General features: G+C 38.9%; 1 protein-coding gene across 3 annotated transcripts in view; it reads right to left on the reverse strand.

The window, feature by feature from the left end:
• Positions 1 to 24,781, reverse strand: part of AFG2A (AFG2 AAA ATPase homolog A) — a 338,616-nt gene that overhangs the window by 286,575 nt on the left and 27,260 nt on the right. For all 3 annotated transcript variants that reach the window (XR_010345335.1, XM_012473004.2, XM_064383733.1), the window contains exons 8-9: positions 22,500 to 22,623; positions 19,610 to 19,865 (exon numbers count right to left, since the gene is read on the reverse strand). Coding sequence is in view for 2 of the 3 variants with exons in the window: in XM_012473004.2 (XP_012328427.2) it covers positions 19,610 to 19,865; positions 22,500 to 22,623 (380 nt within the window). In the remaining variant the exon portion in view is untranslated. The remainder of the gene's footprint in view (positions 1 to 19,609; positions 19,866 to 22,499; positions 22,624 to 24,781) is intronic.

Consider the following 24,781-nt stretch of genomic DNA (forward strand, 5'->3'; position numbering starts at 1 on the left):
GCACCAAGCTGACTTTGAAAATATTTTTAAAAAGCAGTTCTCAGTAATGGAACCATTGTTCTTATATTTCTTGACAATTCAATTACAATTCATGTTAAAGCAAAACAATTATCAAAGTATTATTACATCATAAAGCCACTGAGAAGATATTATTCATTGACCACAAAGGTTACTCTTTCATAGGCCCTCTTTTCAATATTAACTCATTTATTCATTCAAAATATTCAACAAGAACCTCGTAGACATAATTACTTTATTAAACAAATGTACTGAGCTCTTACATGTCAGGATACACAAGAAAGCAGATCAATTTCTCATAGCAATAACAGTCTAATAGGGGAGACACATCATAACAGGTAATTATTATAAACTATGCCAACTTCTGTGACATGGAAAGAACAAAGTGGCACAAACACACATGTCAGGAACATCAAACTCAGTTTCGGGAAGGATTAGTTAACCTAGACAACTCTCACAGAAATAATTTCATACATTCCTTTATTTCACAAATGAAAAAAAACTGAAACATATGTCTAAGTTCAAGTAGTTAGCCCTGAAAAATGAATTGATGTTAAGCTGATAAAATGGAAATTGGGGCCAAAGAGACAGCAGAGTATGCCAAGCAGGGACAACAGCATATAAATAGGGACGAGGAACATAGCACTTTAGAGATTAGGAGGCCCTGTAGAATAATAAAAGATAAAATCCTAAGTCTCCAAAGTTCAGTCTTATACATATGAAAGACCATGTTTAAATAAACCTAAATCCAACTCTATTAATTCGTTGGTAGGTATGTGAAGATATAAAGTATGGTGGATTGTTAGAAAGGAGAAAAGAAAAATAGGTAAGTTTACTGATTTGCAAAAGCTATAAAAACATAAGAGATCCTGGAGACTCCTGCCACAGGCCTTTGGATTCTTTACCACTCTGAAGTATTGATTCTAGACTGTATATAAAAGTATCCTATTTTACACAACAAATGCTATTCTTGAAAATAACATGTAAGTTGAAAAACAGAATTTTTATGAATTAAGTGTTAAATATATTAACAAGAGCTTACAGAAATTAAAGGTCCCTGGAGCTATAACATGAATGCAACCAATCCTCCATGGTTCTAAGTCTTCCACTAGCTCAGGCACAACTTTAAATAAGACTTAACCCTTCTAGCCATCCGTTACTAAATGAAAACTGGTTTCATTTACTAAATTAAAAGATTAAAATGTGTTTTTTTAATTTAAATTTAAATAACAAAATTCTATTATGCTAAGTTTAAAATATTGGCCATCAACCATTTCTAATAAGGCCGTACTGGAATCCATAAGATTAAATTTTTAAAAATACATATATTTTTAGAAACCTGAAGACAATTATCAAGAAGAACAAATGGACACATGTACATCAAGGAATATGGTTGAAAGTAAGCCATCAACATTTCTTCTTCCCACTAACTTTGGAGTTAATTTTTAAAAATTTAAGCAAATATAGAAGCAACACTGCTATATTCTTTAAAGAAACATAATTTTGAAATAAACAGTGTGGCTAATTCAACAAAAGATGTGTCATTTTCATTATTTTATTTTCCAATCCTCTTAAAATTTTTAAGACTAGAAAACAAGATACATTGAAGAGAAGAAAAGGCAAAAAGCTTTAGGGAGCCAAATGTCAACACATTGTTTCCAATGTATGACTTGTATATGGCTTGTTCCCCCTCAAGCTCCACATCAATATTACAATATAATCAATTCTAGACAAGTGCAATTATTCTAAACCCATGCTCTTCAAAACCATCTGTTCCAGATGTAATCAACAACATCATCTTGACCCATGTTTATAAAATCCTAAAATTTTATATTCAATGCTTGCTGAGTTATAAGTTATTTTTGAGATTGCAATTAAGCACTTCATTGGAAACTAACAATAAACTTAAACTGATCAGAGAAGTTAACAGTGTTTTTTAGAATTACAACCTACCTATAGAAACTTAATTACATGAAGAGGTAACATAAAACATGGACATCTGGATCTCATATTTAAATTCTAAAAACTGAGCATAAAATTTGTGAATATACTCATATATATGAAGACAAAGTGAATATAAAAATTCAAAGTCTCCTTTTTTTAAAATGTACTTTCCTCAAAATATCAGAACTCTAGAAAATTTGTTTTATTTGGAGTCTTTATTCTCCTTCAACTCTGTATGGAGTATAGACAAGGTGGTAAGTATCACCTGCTGTATCACTAGGAAAGTACCATTTTTCACTGCCCATTAACACATAAATTTTTTAAAAATCAAATAGAATATCCTCAAAGGTTATTGTAGTTCTCACTTTATTTATATTACAAGTGACTGCTATAACTTAAACTGATCAAAGAAGCCAGATCTATTCCAAACCCTCTATCACTTTCAAAAGTTGCTTTTAAAAGTAATGGCACTGTAGAAGGCACATTTGTCTCCAAACCTGAATCTTGCGCCAAGCCTTATTTCTCACTAACTGCTTAAGTTTAGATCTATCACATAATCTCTCCTCATCTGTGAAATAAGGGAAAGTACTAAATTATCTCTGATGGGGAATTCTATTATTACATTCTAATTGGGGTTTTTGCAATTACTTTTTTTTTTTTTTTTTTTTTGAGACAGAGTCTTGCTCTGTTGTCCAGGCTGGAGTGCAGTGGCATGATCTTGGCTGACTGCAACCTCTTCCTTCTGGGTTCAAGTAATTCTCATACCTCAGCTTCCCAAGTAGCTGGAACCATAAGCACACGCCACCACACCTGGCTAATGTTTGCATTTTTAGTAGAGATGGGGTTTCACCATGTTGGCCATACTGGTCTCAAACTCCTGACCTCAAGTGATCCAACCATTTTAGCCTCCCAAAGTGCTGGAATTACAGGCATGAGCCAACACGCCTAGCCACAATTACTTTTGCACCAACCTATAGTTCTAAAACATCAAGATTAACTCACTTCACCACTCCTAGGTTTCAAACTGCCCTAAATACATTTTCCATTTTCAAATTTTTCATATTAAATTATTTACCTACCTGGCTTAACAACCTTATTAAAATACTGAGGTTTTTTTGTTTTTGTTTTTTTTTAAGGTGATTAGAACACAATTCTTATGTCAAGAGAGGTTGAAGATCCACAGCTGGGTGGACTAAGACAGGGCCCAGGTAAGAGGAGAGTAACCAGAAAAAAATAAAGAAATATAGTTAGATTTGGTTTTTACCGGAGGTAGGGAGGGATGACAAAAAGGGAGGACTAACTATATTTATCCCTCTTTTATGGAAAGCATAAAAACTCTGAATATTAATAATAATACACCATTAAAACTAAAAAAGAAATTGACAATCACTATATCTGCTTCTTCAATTCTCAATCACCCTTCAATTTATTGCAATCCAGCAGCTAGGCACAAGTCACCACTAGAACGTCTCTCTTCCAGGCTTCCATGACCTCCCAAGTAGGAATCTAAGCACTTTACGTAACTGCAGTCTCCACTGTGATCAACACTGTTGATCCTGGTTCCATTATTTATTACTTGTGTGATCTTGGGAAAGTTCCTTAATCTGACATAAGTTTCCTCAACTACAAAACAAAGATAAGCTCAGAGAGTTGCTGTGAAGTAGAAATGTGTTAGTACACACACAGTGCTTCAAACAGTGGTTGACATAATCCAAGTATTCAATGAACATGAACCAATACCACATTATTTCCTCACTGAATGCTTACCTCATTTCATCTAAGTCACCACTTCTTTGGGTTCTCTTCCCATCTCTCTAGCCAGTCCTCAGTTTCCTATAACAAATCTTTTCTAACAACCCAACCTTTGAATGATGATGGTATTCCCCAAGACCTCTCTTCTCTATTAGCATTCTGAAATCACATAACACCCAACATACTGTATTGTACATACATCTTATACACTGTTCCATTTCCCTGTGAGTCTTAAGCTTCATGAGGAGAGAACCCAAGTCTGTCTTATTCATCGAGGTAGCCCCATCATCTAGTGCAGTGCCTGGCTCAATGAATGAAGGAACTCTATTCACCTTCTGTTAGTGATTTCATTATTTCTGGGGGTTAGTTTGTTTGTTTGTTTTTGAGATGGAATCTCACTCTGTCTCCCAGGCTGCAGTGCAGTGGTGCAATCTTGGCTCACTGCAACCTCCACCTCCCGAGTTCAAGCAATTCTCCTGCCTCCGTCTCCTGAGTAGCTGAGGCTACCGGTGTGTGCCACTATGCCTGGCTAACTTTTTGTATTTTTAGTAGAGATGGGGTTTCACCATCTTAGCCAGGATGGTCCCAATCTCCTGACTTCATTATCTGCCCGCCCCAGCCTCCCAAAGTGCTGGGACTACAGGTGTGAGCCACCGCACCTGGTCAGTGATTTCATTCTTTCTACAGCTTCATCATGTTAACTACTAACACTTCCGAAGTCCACATCTCTAACCTAGACCTGTTCTCTTCTTCAAAACCTATAATTCAAAGTCCTACAAGTTAGGCAATGTAAGGCCGGTTGCCTCACCGGGAGCTCGGACGCACACCTCCCACCCTTTGTCCGAAAGCCCGGACATGCTCAGGCATGTTCCCTTCTCCCTTTCTCGCACAGCCTGGCTTTCCCTTAAAGAACCCAGTATGCAAGCGGGGTCTTGTGATTCTAGCCAATAGTAGCCAAGTCTTTCTAGCCAATAGCAGCCGAGTCTTTCTAGCCAATAACAGCCGAGTAATTCTAACCAATAGCAGCCAAGTCCTGTATGCAAACAAAGGCTTGTAACCTTATCCAATAGTAGTCCTGCTCTCCCACAACCAATCGAGCTCCTTCACTCCCTATAAAACTCCACGTCTGAGAGGAGTTCGTGTGACTTCTCCGGCCCCTCCTGTCAGACCGCAGAACCTCGCCTGGGAGACTGAATAAATTCCTTCATATTGGATCTTCTTGTGTTGGCCTCAGTTTCTTCTTTTTGAACTCGGCAAGAACCCAAGAACAAACCTTACAGGCAATATAAAAAAATACAAACAGACAAGAGGTGGAAAAGAAAGAGTAGACAGGAAGAAAGTATTTCAATCATCCAGACAACAGCCGATGATGGTGTAAACTGTAGCATAGCAGTGATAGTAGTTAATTTTTTAAAGAGGTCAAATTCTGAATAAGTTTGAAAACAGAGCCGACAGGATTTGATAAGAAAAGACTAAGAGAAAAAAGAATCAAGAAAAACTCTTAGAAATAACTTTTAGTTAGCCTGGTTTTATTTTTGTGATTGTTTTAATTAGAAAGAAAATCTTTCCTCAAATTTAATACTTTTATAGTCTTGGGAAAATAACCCAGAAAATTTTCCACTAGCAAAGTAAATAGTATATATCATTTAGAGCATAAACAGAATTGAAACTACCACCTCTTTTTCCAAAATAAACCATTCAGCTCCAGTCATCTCAAATAAGTAGCAAAAGTAATATTAAAACATCCACTTCACTGACGAAAATAATTCCATCTCTATATAATACCCATAATATTTATGCAGTAGGACAAATCCCAGTATCACAAATATAATATTCTATCACTACATTTCAGAATTATAAAACAGAGGAGAAAATTCACTGCCTTATGAAATATGCTGCATAATTACTGCTTATTTATCTAGTTACAATAATATGTCCCTTATAAAATGCATTAATTAGAGCAGGGGTCCCCAGCCAAAGGGCCATGGGCTAGTATCAGCCTGTTAGGAACTGGGCTTCACAGCAGGAGGTGGGCAGAAGGCAAGCAAGCATTACTGCCTGAGCTCCATCTCTTGACAGATCAGCAGTGGCATTAATTCTCAAAGGAGTGTGAAATCCACTATGAATTGTGCACATGAGGGAACTAGGTTGCCTGTTTCTTATAATCCAATGCCTGATGATCTGAGGTGGAACAGTTTCATCCAGATACCATCCCCACCCTCTTACCCCAGGTCCGTGAAAAAAACTGTTTTCCACAAAACTAGTCCCTGGTGCCAAAAAGGTTGGAGACCACTGCATTAGACTGATTTCATGACATATACATCAATTTAATTTCTATTCCTACTGCTGTGCTCTATTACATGCCTACAGTGAACTCACATCTGGGATGACTCAAGTTCAGCAAGAAAATCTGTCAGCCAGGCATGGTGGCTCATGCCTGTAATTGCACCACTTTGGGAGGCCATAGCAGGCAGATCCCTTGAGGTCAGGAATTCAGGACCAACCTGGCCAACATGGTGAAATCTTATTTCTATTAAAAATACAAAAATTAGACAGGGGTTGTAGTGCATGTCTGTTAATTCCAGCTACTCAGGAGACTGAGGCAGGAGAATCACTTGAACCCAGGAGGCGGAGGTTGTAGTAAGCTGAGATTGCGCCACTGTACTACAGCCTGGGCAAAAAGAATAAGATCTGTCTCAACAAGAAAGAAAATCTGTCAAGGAGGCTACCCAAAAACAAGCCATATCTCCAGTCTGCATATTCTTATTGACGTGCAACATTTTTACTGATTCAGATTCAGTAAAAATCACTACTTTAGCAAAGCAAAGGACTCTGCCAGATTTCCCTATCTCTTATATTATGATAATAAAGAACACTTCATAAGATATCAGAAAAATTGCCAAAATCCAAATAAGCTTCTATGAGAGAAATGCAGAAATATACATAAAATACAATTTTTAGAAAATGTTTAAATACCAGTTTTCCAGAGGCTAAAGAAGAAAATAAGAACTGAAGTAACAGTTATCAAGGGACTATATAAACCATCACTACTGCTGCCAGGCTATATTACTAAACCTCATAAGAACTCTTAAAACCATAGTGTTATCCCTATTTAGCTAGTGAGGATATAAAACCCAAGAGGTTGAATGACTTGCTCAATGTTTATCAGCTGATAAAGTATAATGCTAGCATTTGAATGTAGAGCTCATGATAAATTTTGTAATAAATCCCATTATTTCCCTGGATTTTATTTTAAAATATAAAATTTTTATAGTATCAATGTTTTAATTCTAACTTAGCAAACATTGGCAGAATTGAAAAAAATAGTAAAAAATATTAGAAACAGGACCTTTCATAAGAGTTGGACCATTACATACATAGCAGATGCTCCATAAATTCCGGTTAAAGTAAGCTAGTTGCGGGTAGAGAAACTAATGAGCTAAAAATATCTCAGAACACTGGACAAGAGATAAAATTTTCCATCTCAAAAAAAGTTACAATTATTAGATTCAGAATTGTTACTAGATGGATTTAAGTGCTATAATAACAAAATAATTATTTAAATATGAGGTTTAATTTTTCCTGTTCTGTTATGCTACTGTATCAAGGCCTGAGAATTTGGTAAGAACATGTTGAAATGATGTGTAATTAACAAGGATGCTAAAGACAATTCTTAGAGATGCAAAGCAAATACTTCCTTTCACTGTAAACAATATGACTAAGTCCACTTCTTGAAGAAATCAAGATCTATTTATATTCACTCTCCTGAAATGGCACAGGCAGCCTTAGAAGGATAAGTTTATAATAAATCCCTATATTTGGAAAACATTGTTGCTAAGCATCTTCTAACATTCAACAGAGTTTATAAAACTCATGTCACTGCTACATAATTAACAATTCATGTTTTCCAAAAAATGCAGTATGCTTATGTATGTTGTTAATTTAAAACATTATAAATTTTGAGGGAATTAATAAAAGGCTATGCAACTAATTAATTAGAAAGGCAGTCTAATCCCAGGAGGAATACAAACATAAACATTAAATGTCAGGATGTGTTAGAGTCTAACTTGTAAACAGCTTGTCCATTTGAGATAAAACATTTCAACATACAGCTGCTCTTTGCTTTAAAAAGGTGAACTACAAAACATTAGATCTTTGGACAAGTCATGACATATCAAATCACACTCTAGCTGAAAAATTAATTATAAAGAAAATATAACTTTTGAAAATAAGTTTCACACCCAATCACAAACACCAAATGTTATATCTGGTCAGATAATGGGAGATCTAAGTGTTGAAAGCAATAGTACCCATTGTATTTAGTACTTCCAAATTTCATATTCATTATGGGAACAAAGTTAAAAGATATGGAAAATATTTAGTAACCTGGAATAAAAGATTAGAGATGTTGACAGTAAGCACACTGCAAAAGATGCAGCATCACTCTTACAAAGTATGGACTGTAAACTTTCCATCCTCTGAAAAGGCACGTACAAGCTACATAAATACTACAGAGGTTTTGTATTCGTATCCTACAAATAATAACCTTTAGATTACAGAAACAATCAGGAAGCCTAACTCACTATGTTCTAAGAAATTCTGAATCACTTCAATTCATGCCATTACTGGACATATGTGCACAACTTTTGTTAAAAAGTACAGAGCTTACTTCATTATGCGGCAGTCCAGGAAGAGGGAAAATCATCAGACAACATATAAAGAGCACAAACAACATGCAGGTCCACAATCTTAACTAGGAAATACACATGTCTGTATTCTTTCTTGTATTCTTAATTGTTAATTAACTGTTTAATTTGTGCCTTTTTTTTTTTTCAGAATTATTTGCCACCTTTAAGTTTTATTTAGAACCATTATATATAACTGCAAAACAAACAGACATTCATTTTCCCTTGAGTGGGAAAGTTAAATAATAATTTGGAAGAGCACATTACTATCACAAAAAAACCTCTGGGAGGAAACAACACTATTAGAGATAGTCAAAGAATTTCATTCCCTAAATTTAATCCAGTTATTTAAATCAGTTACAGAGAGTCTCCAAAAACCAGGTAATTGATTGCCCTAGATCAGTGATTCTCAAAGCACAGTTCTAGGACCAGCAGCACTGACACACCTGCAAGCTTGTTAGAAATGCAAATTTTGGGCCCCATTTGGATCTTCTGGACCCCAACTGGATCTTCTAGACCTCAGAACTGTGTTTTCACAAGCTCTACAAATGATTCTTACATAGATTGGAGAATCACTTGCCTAAATCAGCGAATCCAATGCCCACTCACAGGCAAGTGCAGGACTGGCTGCTTCAAAATCACTTGGAAAACATTATAGATCCTGCCTCCAGCTCCCTAACTCCCTTAAACAATTAACTATGAGTGGGAATGTAAGTGTGAGCATGAGTAAGTGAGTGTGCCTGTAGTTTCCCAGGTGCACCTGATGCATAATAAGATTTAGGAACCAATGCCCTAGGTCAAGAGCTCTCAAAGTATGGTCCCCAGATCAGCAGCATTAGCACGAGCATCAGCATTACCTGGGAGCTTGTTAGCATTCTCAGGCACCAGCTCAGATCTACTGAATCAGAAACTCTGGGGATGGGCCCCAGTAACCTAGTTTAGCAAATTCTACAGGTGCAAGCAGTCACAATCATTACACTGATCTTAGAATTATCTCTAAGGTTAGAATCATTGTTTTTTCAAAGAGTCATGGTAATATCTTAATATTTGGAGGCAATATTAATAACTTCTGGTATATTATAGGTGCTCAAGAAGTATTTGATTAGTTGAATTGAAGAAGAATAATCTTAGAAATATCTGTGAAATCTAGGAGACATAATTATTACCCTATACACCCTTGATAGAGGTGAACAGTGTTTATTAATTTTAGAGTTGAGCTTAGTTTTGTTTGTAAACACCTCGGGAATCATCTCTTTTTTCCACCCTTTATTGCTTTCAGAAATCCCTGCTTTGAGCTGATGAAAGAACTCTTAAGAAGTTATTGCTACCTTTATAAGTAACAATGAGCAAGTGCTATGTAATCTTCAAAAATGTAGGACATTGAGGCTGCTTTAAATAACTGCTGTTAGTCCATTTTTGCCTTCCCACTGACAGATTACGAAGCTTTGGTTCTGATACAGCCTTTAACTACATTTGTTTAAAACAAGTGCTTTTTAGGAGGTGTTTTCATTGTTCACCAGTTGTGCTATGTTTAAGTGGAGTGCTTGTAAATGGCCACTGGCCTATATGGGCAGTTAAGGCATCTTGACCAGATTTGTGAGTGTGACACTAAGAGACTCCATCTCCAGGAGATGTATTTCTGGGTACGTAAGTTAAATCTCTCTCTGTTACTTATTCTTTCCCATTAAATTCAGGTTTGTTTCACATATTTTTAATTTTAATCCTACCACTTTAAATCCTTGGAGTTTCACAGTTGTTTCAGCTTTCCCTCTAAGTCACACTGATAACCAAATTGATAATTTACTCAGTCTTTAGTCATAAATTATAAAACTGTTACAATAAGAAAATGCAGTGCACTTGACAACCAACATTAGTCTGCTTTATAGCACTGTTTCTAAGAACATCATGGGAAAACTCTGACTAACTACCTAAGTGTAAGTCGTTCAAACAAGTACAAAAGATAAGACCACTGAAAATAACTGATGAGGCCGGAAGATGCTTAGGGCTTTTTCTTTTTTCTCCCTTTCCTTTTTCTAATTCTTCCTATCCTCCTTTTTCTTCCATTTTTTTCTTCTTCTCCTTTACATCCAGGGAATGTCCTAATACATGATGACACTAAAATATCATCTACTCCAATCCCCTCAATTTACAAATGGAGAAAACTGAGGCTCAGAAAAGGCACAGAACCTGCCTAAGATCATGAGCTTGAGTTTAAAAGCTGGTCTGTCCAACTCTCAAAACCTATTATACACTATACCACACTGCCTCTTTAGAAAATTTTCTTGCAAAAAATTCCAACATACTGTTTTTAAACTTTATTCTGATATATAAAATTAAGAAAATAATACTACATAATACATAATACAATATATACTAATATTTGGGACAGTATACACAAAACCACATGTATTTTCCCTACTGGATTATGTAATTACAACACTAATCTTTTTACATAATCTGATTTATCACTAGATTAGGAGAAATAGATCAGTTCAATACCTGGATATTTTCTATTTTATGAATTGATCCTATCCTTAGTATCACAGGCTAAAATTAAATTATAAAGTCTTATACCACTCTGAAAAAAATCCATGTTTTATTATTTAGTTTTAATTAAAAGTGTGAAGTTGAAGTAAGATGACCTTGGCTTTAGAGCCCAGCTCTGCCAGATACCCGCTCTGAGGCCTCTGTTGAGCCTGTCTGATACTTCTATCACAGGCTTGGTAGGAGTCAATCAAAGAATGTTTTCCTTTTCTCACCTTCTCATTGTAGAACTCCAACTTTAAGCTTCTTTTTAGATACCATTTTTCCCTATTTAACCACGGTATTTCCTTTCCTCACAGAAGTCACTACATTTTTACATTTTTAATGAGTATTTTAACATTGCATGTGTAGTTGGTTTATAAATCTCTTTCATCAGACTGTGTGTTTCTGGACAGCAAGAATCTCAGAGCCTTCTAGAGTGCATAAAATGTATTAGAAAGTCAAAAAGTCTCTAGTAAGACATGCTGAACACTGAATACTTACTTGCCTAGATGCCACGGGCAAGTCCTATAGAGCAACATCTACACAGCAATCCAGACTCTTCAACACCACCTAATGCAATGAAAGAGGCAAAGCTATCTACTGATAGTACTGCTTTTTGATCCCTAGGTAATTCATTTCTATGACCAGGTCCACTAATCCCTGTGACGCACAGAAACTAGACAGAATGGGACCTAGTCCTAAAGCATAATGTACCAAAAGAATGTTTGTATTTGCCCTGATAGTCTATATAACCTGCAGTCTCTCCCAACTGTGATTCCTATAACCTAGAAATTGTGTAATGATCAAATAAAATGAAAGAAAACTGATTTTCTCCACCAAGAGTAAGATATTTGAAGACTCCTAAATATCGCTCTCAAATGTTCTTTTCCTGTTTTTTTTTTTCCCCTTTTTGAACCTCTTTCCCTACATATATCAGTCCAGATGAAAAAGAGAAAAGGATTAAAGGCAGAGTCTTCAAAGCCTACTAAATTAGGTAACTATGAGTCAATCATTTGGAAGTAAAAGTTACTGCATTGCTATTTCTGGACTGAAGCTCTAAAATAACTGCTACAGTTTGAATGTCCCTTCCAAAATTCATGTTGAAGTTTAATTGTCATTGTGATGGTATTAAGAGGTAGGATCACTGGAAGGAATTAGGCCATGAGATTACAAGGACGTTAATCCTCAGAAATTGATTCATGCCATTACAGTGGTAGTAGGTGCATGGCAAATGCACCTGAGAGCAATAACTCAAGAAAGGCGGGTTGCCACATGGAGGCTGCTGGAGGGAGGATGCTAAGAAAAAGTGCTATATAAGCTGCATGCTTTTTCAAGCAATTGAGGTTCTCCTGTCTAGTCTGCCGCCACTGGACTGTTCCTGTATGTTAGTTCTCCCTAATAAAACCCTATGTCTTGTTTGCTAGCTCCAGGTCTCTTTTGCCTCTTGAATCTGGTGCCATCCTTATGGATGAAATTAACTGGGACCCAGTACCACAACTAGTGAATACAGTGGGAAGCTGGAGAAAATCTCATGAGCACTGAGACAGTAAGATCAGGAAAGGGGAAATATGAGAGGGAAATAGCAGGCTGACCATCACTTTATGTGGGGCCCAAAAGCCACTATCCTTAGTGGATGGGGCCTAATGTATGAGTACAGGAACACCCCAAAAACACCATTGCAGGGGATGGATCTAAGTTAGATGCCCAAGCTATGACAGCCACAATTGGCTGGCCATTCTTAACTATGCTCCAAGCAACAACTGAGACTGAGCTCCCAGCACAGACAAGGGGTCATCTGTTACAGGACAAATTATGACTGGAAAGACATGCCAGACTAGATCAAGCTAAAACATCAGAGACCCTACTGTCCCAACTGCAGCAACAGGATGACAAAATGGAAATTCTAGCTTATCAGGTAGCCCGTTTGAAGGGTCGCCAGCTCCCATGCCAAGTTAGGACTATATGACTAAATTTTCCTGGGATTCTAAGTCCAGGGACCCAATAGAGAGCTCTAGTGAGGAGCAGTGAGGACTGGGATAAGTCCATAGAGGTTCCTGTCCTCTCTATCCATCCGTAGTCACTACCAAGATAGTCAGACCAATCGTGCCTGTAGGGACTAGACCTACAAAACTTGTCTCTGCCTGAAAGATGGCAGCACACCACAATGCAGTACTACACCACTGTGGAATTGGTAGAGTCGGGCAGTAGCTGGGTTCAGGAAGGAGGAGAGACGGCTGATTGAGAGTTGGCTTCTCTGTGTATGGGACATGGGGATGGAGAGTCCAGACTCAAGATGAGTGGAATGGCATCCAGTGCATGCCACCCAGCCATGAGGCACCACCTCTATGGTGCCAATAATGAGGATCAGGCCATGCCCCTCTGTAGCTGGGTGGTTGTAGGCTGCAATGAAGCGTGGCCAAATGAGGGCAATGTCCCCACATCTCCTTTGCGATGGCAGACTATGGAGGAATTGCAGGACATCCTCTGGGAATCAGGGATGAAACATGCTATCTATGCTGAACATTACCAAGGTCCAACAAAGGGCTTTTCACTGCCAATATGAAAGATACAATCTTACAACCTGCACCCAACCAATGGTATGGTGTGCTAGTGTCTATCCAGAGCCCCCTAGTAGGACAGCCAGTGTCTCAGGTGGCCCAAGCAGCCCCCAACTTAGAAGAAACGGAGAAACTGCGTAGGCGAAGGATACATGCTGCTGGGATGAAAGGCAAGGGTGCCAAAGGAAAGGAGACAGTCAAGGGGCCCATCAGGGTGACTGACCAACAAATGTGGTACAAACAGCTACTATGAAAACAGATAAACAACCTAATGCTGTTCTGGTCAGACTGTGGCAGAAGCTGACACCAGAACTGTGCTTCACTAAAGAGCCTCATGTTCAGCCCACCACCATTCCTACACAGGGATGGCAGGTGTCAACCCCACTAGACTGGATGAAAACCAAGGCCCCGGAATCCCGATAAGAGTAATAGTGGCCAGGGTACCTGGGGACCAGAGGCCACATGTAGAACTAACTATATATTGGTCACCTAAGAATAAACAGACTGTGTGTACCCTAGTGGATACTAGAGCTGAATGTACTTTCATATATGGTGACATTCATTGGTTCAAGGGCCTATAACAGCAATAGGTGGTTATGGAGCGGGAGTCAGACAAGTTGAACTAGTATTATAAGTTGGGAGACTGCCACCAAAACCCTACTCAGCATGCATAGTTCCCATCTCGGAATACATCTTGGGAATGGATACCTTATGAGGCTTGACCCTCCAAACGACTGCTGGAGAGTTCTGCCTGAGTGGTGAAGCATGTGATCAACAGGAAAGTGAAATGGACACCAGTACAGTTGCCAATCCCACACAGCAAGTAGTAGCACTGAAGCAATACTGCCTGCTGGGGGACATAATGAGACCACAGAGATTGTGAAGGAGTTAGCCCAAGGAGGCATTATAAGGCCAGTGCACAGCCCATGCAACAGCCCTGTATGGCCCACGCGGAAGCCTGATGGGACATGGACAGTGACAGAAGGTTACCGGGAATTAAATAAGGTGGTCCCCCAATGTATGCACCTGTTCCCAATATCACCTCTCTTCTAAAGAGAGTAGGAGAGACACTGGACACATACCATTTTGTTACTGATTTAACCAATGCCTTCTTCAGCATCCCCACTTCCCCAGAGTCAAGACCAATTTGCATTCACCTGGGAAGAACAACAGACCTTTACCATCTTGCCCCAGGGATATCTGCGTAGTCACGGTGGTCTTGAAGGGGTACATGTTTTCTATTACACTGATGATATCATGCTAACTTCTGAGTCTTTTTTCAGCTTTCAAACTGTGCCCCCCACACCTTGCTGTCTCATCTGGCAAACAGAGGATGAGTCATAACACAGATAAAATCCAGGGTCGAGGCTTATCAGCCAAATACTTGGGTCTGCAATCAATGGACAGGTGCAGACCTACTCACATCCTGTGACACCAAAGCAGCTGGAAACCTTCTTAGGACTCGTAGGGTATGGGCATTCTTTTATTCCCCATTTGGCCCAACTCCTTAGACCCCTATACTGGTTAGACAAGAAGGGGGCCCACTGAGACTAATCCACAAAGGAGGATGAGAACTTTGAACATGCTAAAGTCACAGTGAAACAAATACAAGCCAAGGGAGTTCAGGTGCAGAGATGGCCTTGTGAACTAGATGTAGCCATTATCCTGAGGAGTTTGGGTTAGGCTTGTGGCAAAGGCAGAGAACACATGTGTGCCTTTAGGATTCTGGTCCCAGCTATGAATAAAAGGTGAAGTTAGATATAGTGCCATGGAACAACAACTCTGTGCTATACATTATGCCTTACAACAAGTGGGGAATATTACAAAGGGGGTCCCAATGCTAGTACGTACCCAGTACCCCAAAGCAGGTTGGCTAAAGGGTATCTTCCAGAAACCAAAGTCTGGGAATGCCCAGACACAGACTGTGGCCAAATGGCATGCATACCTGCAACAGAGGAGCACACAAATAGCCCCTTGAGCTCAGAGCTCCATTTGGTGCTTGGTCCTGTCATCTGTGTAACAACTGTCACATAGTCTTTGAGGGAGGCCGCTGAATCTCCATAAATTCCCTCCTTCATACGGGATGGACAGGACCCAATGTCTGACTAGGCCTGGTACACAGACAGCTTGTCACGAGGCAATCCTTGCACTTGGACAGGTATGGCCATTCAGCCATCCACTGACAGTATCTGGTTTGACACAGGCCAAGGACATAGCAGCCAATGAGCTGAGCTGCAAGCTGTCTGGATGGACCTCCTCTATAAGCCAGACCCAACAGTCCTGTGTACCCACAGCTGGGCTGTCTGAAGTTAATAGGCATCTAGCATGACATTTTTAAGGAAAATTGTGATTCTCCAGCATACACTTCTCCCTAATTTCCGAAGCACAATATATCAATAAATATTATCTTCATCAATACTGCCACTGATGCATCTGATTATGTGTGTGTGCGTGTGTGTGTGTGTACTTTGGAAAAGTCTGATAGGATATAGTCATCCCTTAGTGTCTATGAGGTATTAGTTCTAGGACCCCTGAGATACCAAAATCTAAGGACAGCTCAAGCCCCTTATATAACATGGCATAGCATTTGCATATAGCCTATGTACATCCTCCCATATAATTTAAATAATCTCTAGATTACTTTTACCTAATCCAATGTAAAGCCACTCACCATGTGGCTACTACAATGGGAACCATAGGACTAGACAGTAGCAGGTCACCTCCTTTGGGGTACTGACACATAGAAGGACATTCCCCACTGCATCCAGGGGATGCATACAATCATCTACCATGTGTATCCCCATACTGCATCTACACCACCTGGAAATCAACAGGCACACAAATTAACCTGCATTTGTCCCCTCAAGGGAGTCCACACAGAAGAGGTGGTCAATTGATTACAAAAGAAGACAGGACATAGGGGACAACTTACCCTTTGGGCCATAGCAAAGAATTGGGGCCTGCCACTACGATACAAAGACATAGTACACGTCTGTCAGCAATATCTTACCTGTGCACAGGAGTGCCATAGGCCCTTGCCACCTGATACCAGAAAGACCACCCGGGGCCAGAGCCCAGCACAATGGTGGCAGATAGACTACATAGAATCTTTGTCTCTATTGGATAGCTGTCACTATGCCTTGTGCAGAAACCTGCACGGGGCTACTACGGGCAAATCCCAGCAAGTATGCCACACAAAAAGCCACCATAAAACCAGAACAGCTGTGTGCAGCCTACAACGTCCTCATCAATATTAACAGTGACCAGGGCTCACACTTTACCAGATATAAACTGCAGGAATGGGCAGAGGTCCTGGATATCCACTGGCATATCCACCTGCCGTACAACCCTACAGCAGTGGGGCTAAATGAACAAATGAATAGACTGTTGAAACAATTCCTACAGGAGACGTGATCTCTGGCTCTGCGGACACACTGCTTACCAGCAGCCAGGCACAACCTGAATGAACATGCACGTTCTCATCGCCCCATCATGTATACTCTTCTGACACAAGGATGTGATACCACCATCAGGATCCAGGTAGATAGGGTAAAGGACAGTGTACCTTTGCCCCCAACCTTGGACACAAAGTAACCTTCTATTGCCCTTGCCAAAGGACCTACCTACTGGGGAGCACATCATTATGTGGTTCTGGGAAATGGTAAACCAGACCCTGATGGTTCAGTTTTTCTGCTCCATGGGGAAAGGCCTATATCAGGATATACAGGTCATACCTATTTTACACCATACTCTCCATCGTAATGCTAAAATAATGAATCCTAGTCCTCCCTTGTGCAAGGGGATGAATATCCTCCCATGATGAAACCTTTTAATACCTCCACTGTCTTGCTCTGGCCTCCTGCAACATATTACAGAGGAAGGCCAGTCCATTTGGTATTGTAAACCAGACATCAGGCTGCTCCTGCCAGGGGTGGTGCTCTCTCAGAATGACAAAAACTCCCCATGTTTTGTTAAATGGCCAGGACTTCTCCTTTCTTATACCCACTAAACATCTCACCTTTTGCCCATAGATGGTGTGCCACAAATCTCTTCACTGACTGGGAGCAGATGGTTATCTCTCTCCAGAAGAAAAGAGACTGCTGGGTCTGTGGAGAGATGCCCCTCTCCTTCACTGTGGGCCTGCCATGCCACACCCAAGCAACTAACCTTATACTTGCTATAATGACCTTCACCTATTTCCCTTCAGTGACAACAGCACCTCTTGCAGCAAGTTTCCCACCACCAACGACATGAGATGGCATATTTCCTGCTTGGTGAGGGAGCAAGTTAATGTCACTCCTGCTGTGGGTAGGCTGTACATGATGATGGGCTAGAGTGGATGACAGCAGTACAGATAGAGATAGTGGGTCATGCACCCCTCTTTGTAAAATCGCATGGCTATAGACATCTTAACTGCTCCCCAAGGGCGGAAACTGTGCATTAATTAAAACCTGTTGTGTATATATTCCTGATGACTTTCACAATCTAAACCAGGCCATGCAGGCCTTAAATACCCATATTTCCACTATAGAATCTAAGTCTTACAATCCTATAACCATGCGTTTTAATCAACTCCTAAGCCCTTGAAAAACTTTCTGTACAGTATGATTGTTATTATATTTGTTATTCTTTATTGTTGTAGTTTTTATTGCTACTGCAGCATCTGGCTGCAATGCTCCTCCACATACCTGGCCCCAGGGATATCATGACAGAATGGCATAAGAATGAGAGGGCCATGGAGGGGTACACTGGTGTGGAGTATATGGTAGATGCACCTGACAGCAATAATTTAAGCATATCCTGAGAATGAATGACCCTGTATGGCAGATGCCCCTGACAGCAATAACTTGAGAAAGGAGGTTGCCATGTGGAAGTTGCCATGGGGAGGATGTTAAGTGAAAATGCTATACAAGCTGCATGCTTTATGCAAGTAATTGCAGTTCTCCTGTCCAGCCCACGACCACTGGACCACCCTATAAGTAAGTGCTGCCAAATAAGCCCTAAGTTTCATTCATTGGTTCTGGGTCTCTTCTTCAGCCTCTCAAACCTGGTACCATCCCTACTGAAGTTAACAGGAGTCCATCATGACACTCAATTTTAAGGAAAATTGTGATTCTCTAGCTTATACTTTTCTCTGATTTCCACAGCACAATACAGCAATAAATATTGTCATCATCAATATTGCCACCAATGCATCTGATTACGTGTGTGTGTGTGTGTGTGTGTGTGTGTACTTTGGAGAAGTCTAATATATAGTCATCCCTTAGTATCTATGGGGTATTGGTTCCAGGACCTCTAAGACACCAAAATCTAAGGAATGCTCAAGCCCCTTAATGGTTCAGTATTTGCATATAGCCTACACACATCCTCCTATATAATTTAAATAATCTCTAGATTACTTTTACCTGATCCAATGTAAATGTTATGTAAACATGGTTGACCCTTGAACAACTTGCGGGTCAGGGACACCAATCCCCGTGCAGTCAAAAAACTATGTATAACTTCTGACTCCCACAAAGCCTAACTACTAATAGCCTATTGTTGACCTGAAGCTTTGCCAATAACATAAACAGTTGATTAACCGTATCTTTTGTTATATATATTATATACTGTATTCTTACAATAAAGTAAGCTAAAGAAAAAGCAAGCTTTTTCAAATTATTGCAAATCTCCAAAAAAATTTCCAATATATTTATTTAAAAATATTCATATATAAGTGGACCCATGCAGTTCAAGTCCTCATAGTTCAAAGGTCCACTGTAGTTGCAATACTATCTTTTTAAATTTTTTATTATTTTTTACTGTTTTATCTTGTTGTTGTTTTTTGTTTTTTTTCCCTGAATATTTTCAAAGCACAGTGGGTTGAATCCTCAGGTGCTGAGCCCAAAGATATGGAGGGCTGACTGCATGCACTATAATGGTGGTTATCCTTTAGAGGAAGGATTGAGTGATTTTTATTTCTTTTTTATAGTTTTCTGAATCAACTAGATTTTTTCAATAAATGTATTTTACAATTAGAAACAAAGCTACTTCCATTAAGAAATAAGCAAAATATAAATTATTTGTATGTAAATAAACTGGAGATAAGTTCATCAATATAGACTCACCATAGTAAATCACGCTCACCTGCTTCATTACACAAGACTTTCAAGTCGGCTCCAACATATCCATGAGCACTATTTGCCAGCTGCAGCAGTTCGGCCTCAGTGAGCAAATGGGGTACCCTTCGAAGCAGTTTCTGGAGAATATCTAGCCGGTCCTGAGCATTGGGAACTCCAATCTCAATCTCTTTATCAAATCGCCCAGGTCTTCGGAGTGCAGCATCCAAAGCATGAGGGCGATTTGTGGCCCCAAGGACCAACACTTGTCCTTCACTTCCTTCCTAACAAAATAAAATGAAAATAAATTTCTTATTTTTCTGAAAGTTAGAAAAAAAGAAGGGGGCATACACTGGCTATATAAACAAGGATGAATCATCTAACTGTCCAGGCTACTAAGTCCTATTCTACACTTTCATTACCTAAGAAGGGGGCATACACTGGCTATATAAACAAGGATGAATCATCTAACTGTCCAGGCTACTAAGTCCTATTCTACACTTTCATTACCTAAGAAGGGGGCATACACTGGCTATATAAACAAGGATGAATCATCTAACTGTCCAGGCTACTAAGTCCTATTCTACACTTTCATTACCTATCAATTACTTTTATTAGTAATGGATTTTTATTATGCATTTATTACTTTATTACACATTTTTCAATGTTCAGCCTAAATGCTTCCTCCAGTAGAAAGTTTTCCAATACTTACCTCTCCATCTACTATGATATCTCTTACTTCTCACATCTTAACTGTATCATTCTCATTAAAAATACATATATATAATACTGTACTATATAATTGTTTTAACTGTTTTAAATGGTCCTTTTCCCTACTTGGAAGTCAGGATTATGACATACATAATATTCAAAAAGAACAAGACTCTATTAGAAAGTTATCTAAAAAGTCTTCACTTACAGACTATTTTTTAATATGGATACATTTTTAAATTCCTGAAAATAGAGACAACAATATAACCAATATCCAAGTATCAGCCCCCCTTGAATACATAGGTATTTTTACTCTCTGAAAATGAAATTAGGAACAGCAAATAACAAAGAACTATGATCATGATCAGCCACCTGTAGATTTTATATAATATTCTACTCAGATGACCCAGAGACAAGCATAACTAGGATATGATTTATGTTAAAAAATTTTAAAAAAAAGCTCAAACCAAATCAATTACATTGCATGTGCCAACAGATAATGCATGGACTACAGTGAATATACAAATTATAAGTTTAAGAAGTACAAAAACAGGCCCTTAAATATATTCAGACTAACACATCAGCATCACATGTTTCCATTCCTTGCCCAAAGGCAAAAACACTAATCCACAACAGGCTTATCGTGACAGAGAAAGGGACAGCAGATTGAAATAATTAGAGTCTCCAACACTAAGCCTTTCATCTGACATCTTACTTACGAAGAACCCTTGTAATTATAAGATAGCTCTCTATATTTGCCATCAAGGTGAAAATATGGTCATCCATAAACGCAAACATTTGGTCTGCTTAATAGTTGTTATATCTCTTATGCAAATGGACAAACTAGCATACTATTTTATACATCATTCTCTTGTAAGTGTTATCATGGGTTAGTCTGTCCTCACAACTCTATCATCTCCAACATACTAATAACACTGAATTCTCCAACTTTATAACCTGAGAATTAAACCTGGGACATGACAATCACTCCTAGGTACTGTTCCAGAACTGAGAACCAGGTAGTCAGCCAGTCTCCACCAGGTGACAACCCTTCTCTTACAGGCTTTTAAAATTATTAACACGTTAGTAAATAATAGCAACTTAATGCCAATCCTTTATATTATTTTCACATGTTTACTTTCTATCACTAGACAGTAAAAAACAAAAGTTCTAAATGACCGGTTTTTTAATGTACAAAAGAGACTTGATACTACATGATTTCTAAAATTTCTTTTAGTTCTAACATATTATGATTGTAAAAACTTTACTTATTCACAATCCAGCATAAAAAGTGTTTTTCTAATTAATGGATGTCAGGAGGCTTAGAAAATTTTTGTTCATGCCTACTGTCTTGTTAGTCCTATGAATGTTCCTTCCATAATTAGCATATAGTTTTTATTAATAAAAGAATGTATACCCTATCAGAGAATCTGGTAACATGAATAATTCTTTTTAAATGTTGTACAAAACATTTTCCATCATTCTCACTTTCTTTCATTTCCATAGTACAAAGCCTTGAAAGAGTCCATTTTTTACATGGGTAATAAGACTTACTCATGGCATTTCTTAATAAAATTCCCAAGGGCCAGGCAAAGTGGCTCAGCCTGTAACCCCAGCACTTTGAGGATCACAAGGTCAGGAGTTTGAAACTAGCCTGGCCAAAATGGTGAAACCCTGTCTCTACTAAAATTACAAAAAAAAAATTAGCCGGGTATGGTGGTGTGTGCCTGTAATCCCAGCTACTCAGGAGGCTGAGGCAAGAGAATCACTTGAATCTGGAAGGCGGAGGTTACAGTGAGCCGAGATCATGCCATTGCACTCCAGCCTGGACCACAAGGCGACACTCCGTCTCAAAACAATAACAAAAATAAAATGAAATAAAATCCCCTAAAATTTAACTGCTCAATCTTCCTTACTGATCTTTGCTTCAGGTTTTAAAGTTAACAGCATTTATCACAAAACAAATCCATCATGGTATAGTATTTTATATGCTAGAAGAAACATGCCAGGTTATGATGTTGTCCTAGCAGTTACTAAGTAATCTACTATAACAAATTATTTTACAGGTCCTTCCTCTAGTTGCTATGGCTAATATTTTGCCCTTATCCTAAAATATCCAAAGACTCTGACACATTCAACAGTTTTTGCCCCTACATATGTATTTAAGAATTAACCCTACACAGAATCAATACTAGTACTATACTTACCGAACCAATGCCATCCATTAGTGTTAAGAGTGAAGCCACAACTCTTTTCTCCACTTCATTCTGAGCCCCCTCTCTTTTCGGACAAAGTGCATCCAGCTCATCAATAAAAATAATTGATGGGTGCCTAAAAACAAACAAGTAAAATGAAATCTCTCGTCTACATTTGATTTTTAATTTTACTTAGTTTCAATTTTAATTGAAACACAACATACCAAATTTAGAATTTACTTAATATTATAAAGATATTATGTTAAGCTAAAAAACCTTAGAAATGCTAACTCACTAACCTCATATTCTATCTACCCCATTAAAAGTCTGGGTAACTGAGTAGAGTCTACCACTTAAGAAATGAGAGTCTCGTAAGAACTCTCCCAGTAATGCCCAGAACTCTTCTAGTAATGCCCATTAAGTTGTTATGACTGGATCAATTCAGAAGCTGAGGCCAGAGATACTGTCCCTTTGAGTAGGTTTAAAACCAAAGAACATAAACTAGAAATGCCGTGTTATTTTTAAACTATTAAAATAAAAATTTGTAGCCTGGTGCGGTGGCTCATGCCTGTAATCTCAGCACTTTGGGAGGATGAGGTGGGTGGATTAAAAGGTCAGGCATTCCAGACTAGCCTAGCCAATATAGTGAAACCTGGTCTCTACTAAAAATACAAAAAATTAGCCTGGCATGGTGGTAGGCACCTGTAATCCCAGCTACTTGGGAGGCTGAGGCAGGAGAATCACTTGAACCTGGGAGGCAAAGGTTGCAGTGAGCCAAGATCACGCCACTGCACTCCAGCCTAGCAACCGAGCAAGACTCCATGTCAAAAAAAAAAAAAAACAGATGTGAATTCTCTCACAGACGGAAATCTCAACTGCCATGAAAACAACAAAAGCATACTAAACAATAAGGTGTACCACTAGTTTTCAAATTTTCAGTACAGTACTAGGACTACAAACTGCTTATTTCATCTACTATCACTGGGGGAAAAAAAATAAACTTTAAAAATGGCAGTTTTTTTTTATTCAAGAGCAATAATTATGATGTTAAACACCAAAACAGCCAGCATTTTAGGAGGCTAAGGAAGGAGAACGGCTTGAGCCCAGGAGTTCAAGACCACCCTGGCCAACATAAAAGACCCTGTTGCTAGAAAAAAAATACAAAAATTAGCTGGGCATGGTGGTGCTCACCTATAGTTTCAGACACTTAGGAGGCTACAGGGAGAGGATCATTTGAGTTCAGGAATTTAGGTTTCATTGTTACACTGTAATTAGTATTAAAATATGGTTTATAACTTGGTCTAATATAACATCACTCATAATATGGCTGTCTCTACCATTGTTTTGATTTTGTTTGCTCATTTGTTTTTGAGATAGGGTCTGTGTTGCCCAGGCTGGAGTGCAGCAGTGCAATCATGGCTCACTATAGCCTTGATCTCCGAGGCTCAGTGATCCTCCTGCCTCAGCTTTCCGAGTAGGTGGGACTACAGGCATGTGCTACCATGCCCAGCTAAGTATTTTTATTTTTAAACAGACAGGGTCCCATTATGGTGCCGAGACTGGTCTCAAACTCCTGGGCTCAAGCAATCCTCCTGCCTTGGCCTCCCAAAGTGTTGGGATTACAGGTATGAGCCACCACAGCCAGCCAGAGTTGTTATTTTTATTTTTTTCAGATGGAGTCTCGCTCTGTTGCCAGGCTGGAGTGTAGTGGCGCAATCTTGGCTCACTGCAACCTCCACCTCCCAAGTTCAAGTGATTCCCCTGCCTCAGCCTCCTGAGTGGCTGGGACTGCAGGCGCCCACCACCACGCCCGGCAGCTAATTTATTGTATTTTAGTAGGGACAGGGTTTTACCATGTTGGCAAGGATGGTCTCAATCTCCTGACCTCGTGATCCACCCACCTCGGCCTCCCAAAGTACTGGGATTTATAGGCGTGAGCCACCATGCCCGGCCCAGAGTCATTATTTAATGGGCAAAAGATTATTCCCTTTGAAGCAAAGTATAACAAAACAAAGTTCTAGCATAAAGAGCTACAATAATACAGTCTACTAGAATAACTAAACATATTAGATACACCTAAGCACCTAAAGAAAGTCATGGATTAAAAGGGTCAAACAAGGTCACATGACTTATCAAACATTATGTCTTAATTCTTTTTCTTTTTTTTTTTTTTTTTTTTTATTGCATTTTAGGATTTGGGGTACACGTGAAAAACATGCAAAGTTGTTGCATAGGTGCATACGTGGCAGTGTGATTTGCTGCCTTCCTCCCCTTCACCCATATCTGGCTTTTCT

This window comes from Aotus nancymaae, unplaced genomic scaffold, assembly GCF_030222135.1.
Source record: "Aotus nancymaae isolate 86718 unplaced genomic scaffold, 86718_ANA_hifiasm-v0.15.2.pri h1tg000033l, whole genome shotgun sequence".
Classification (NCBI taxonomy): domain Eukaryota; kingdom Metazoa; phylum Chordata; class Mammalia; order Primates; family Aotidae; genus Aotus; species Aotus nancymaae.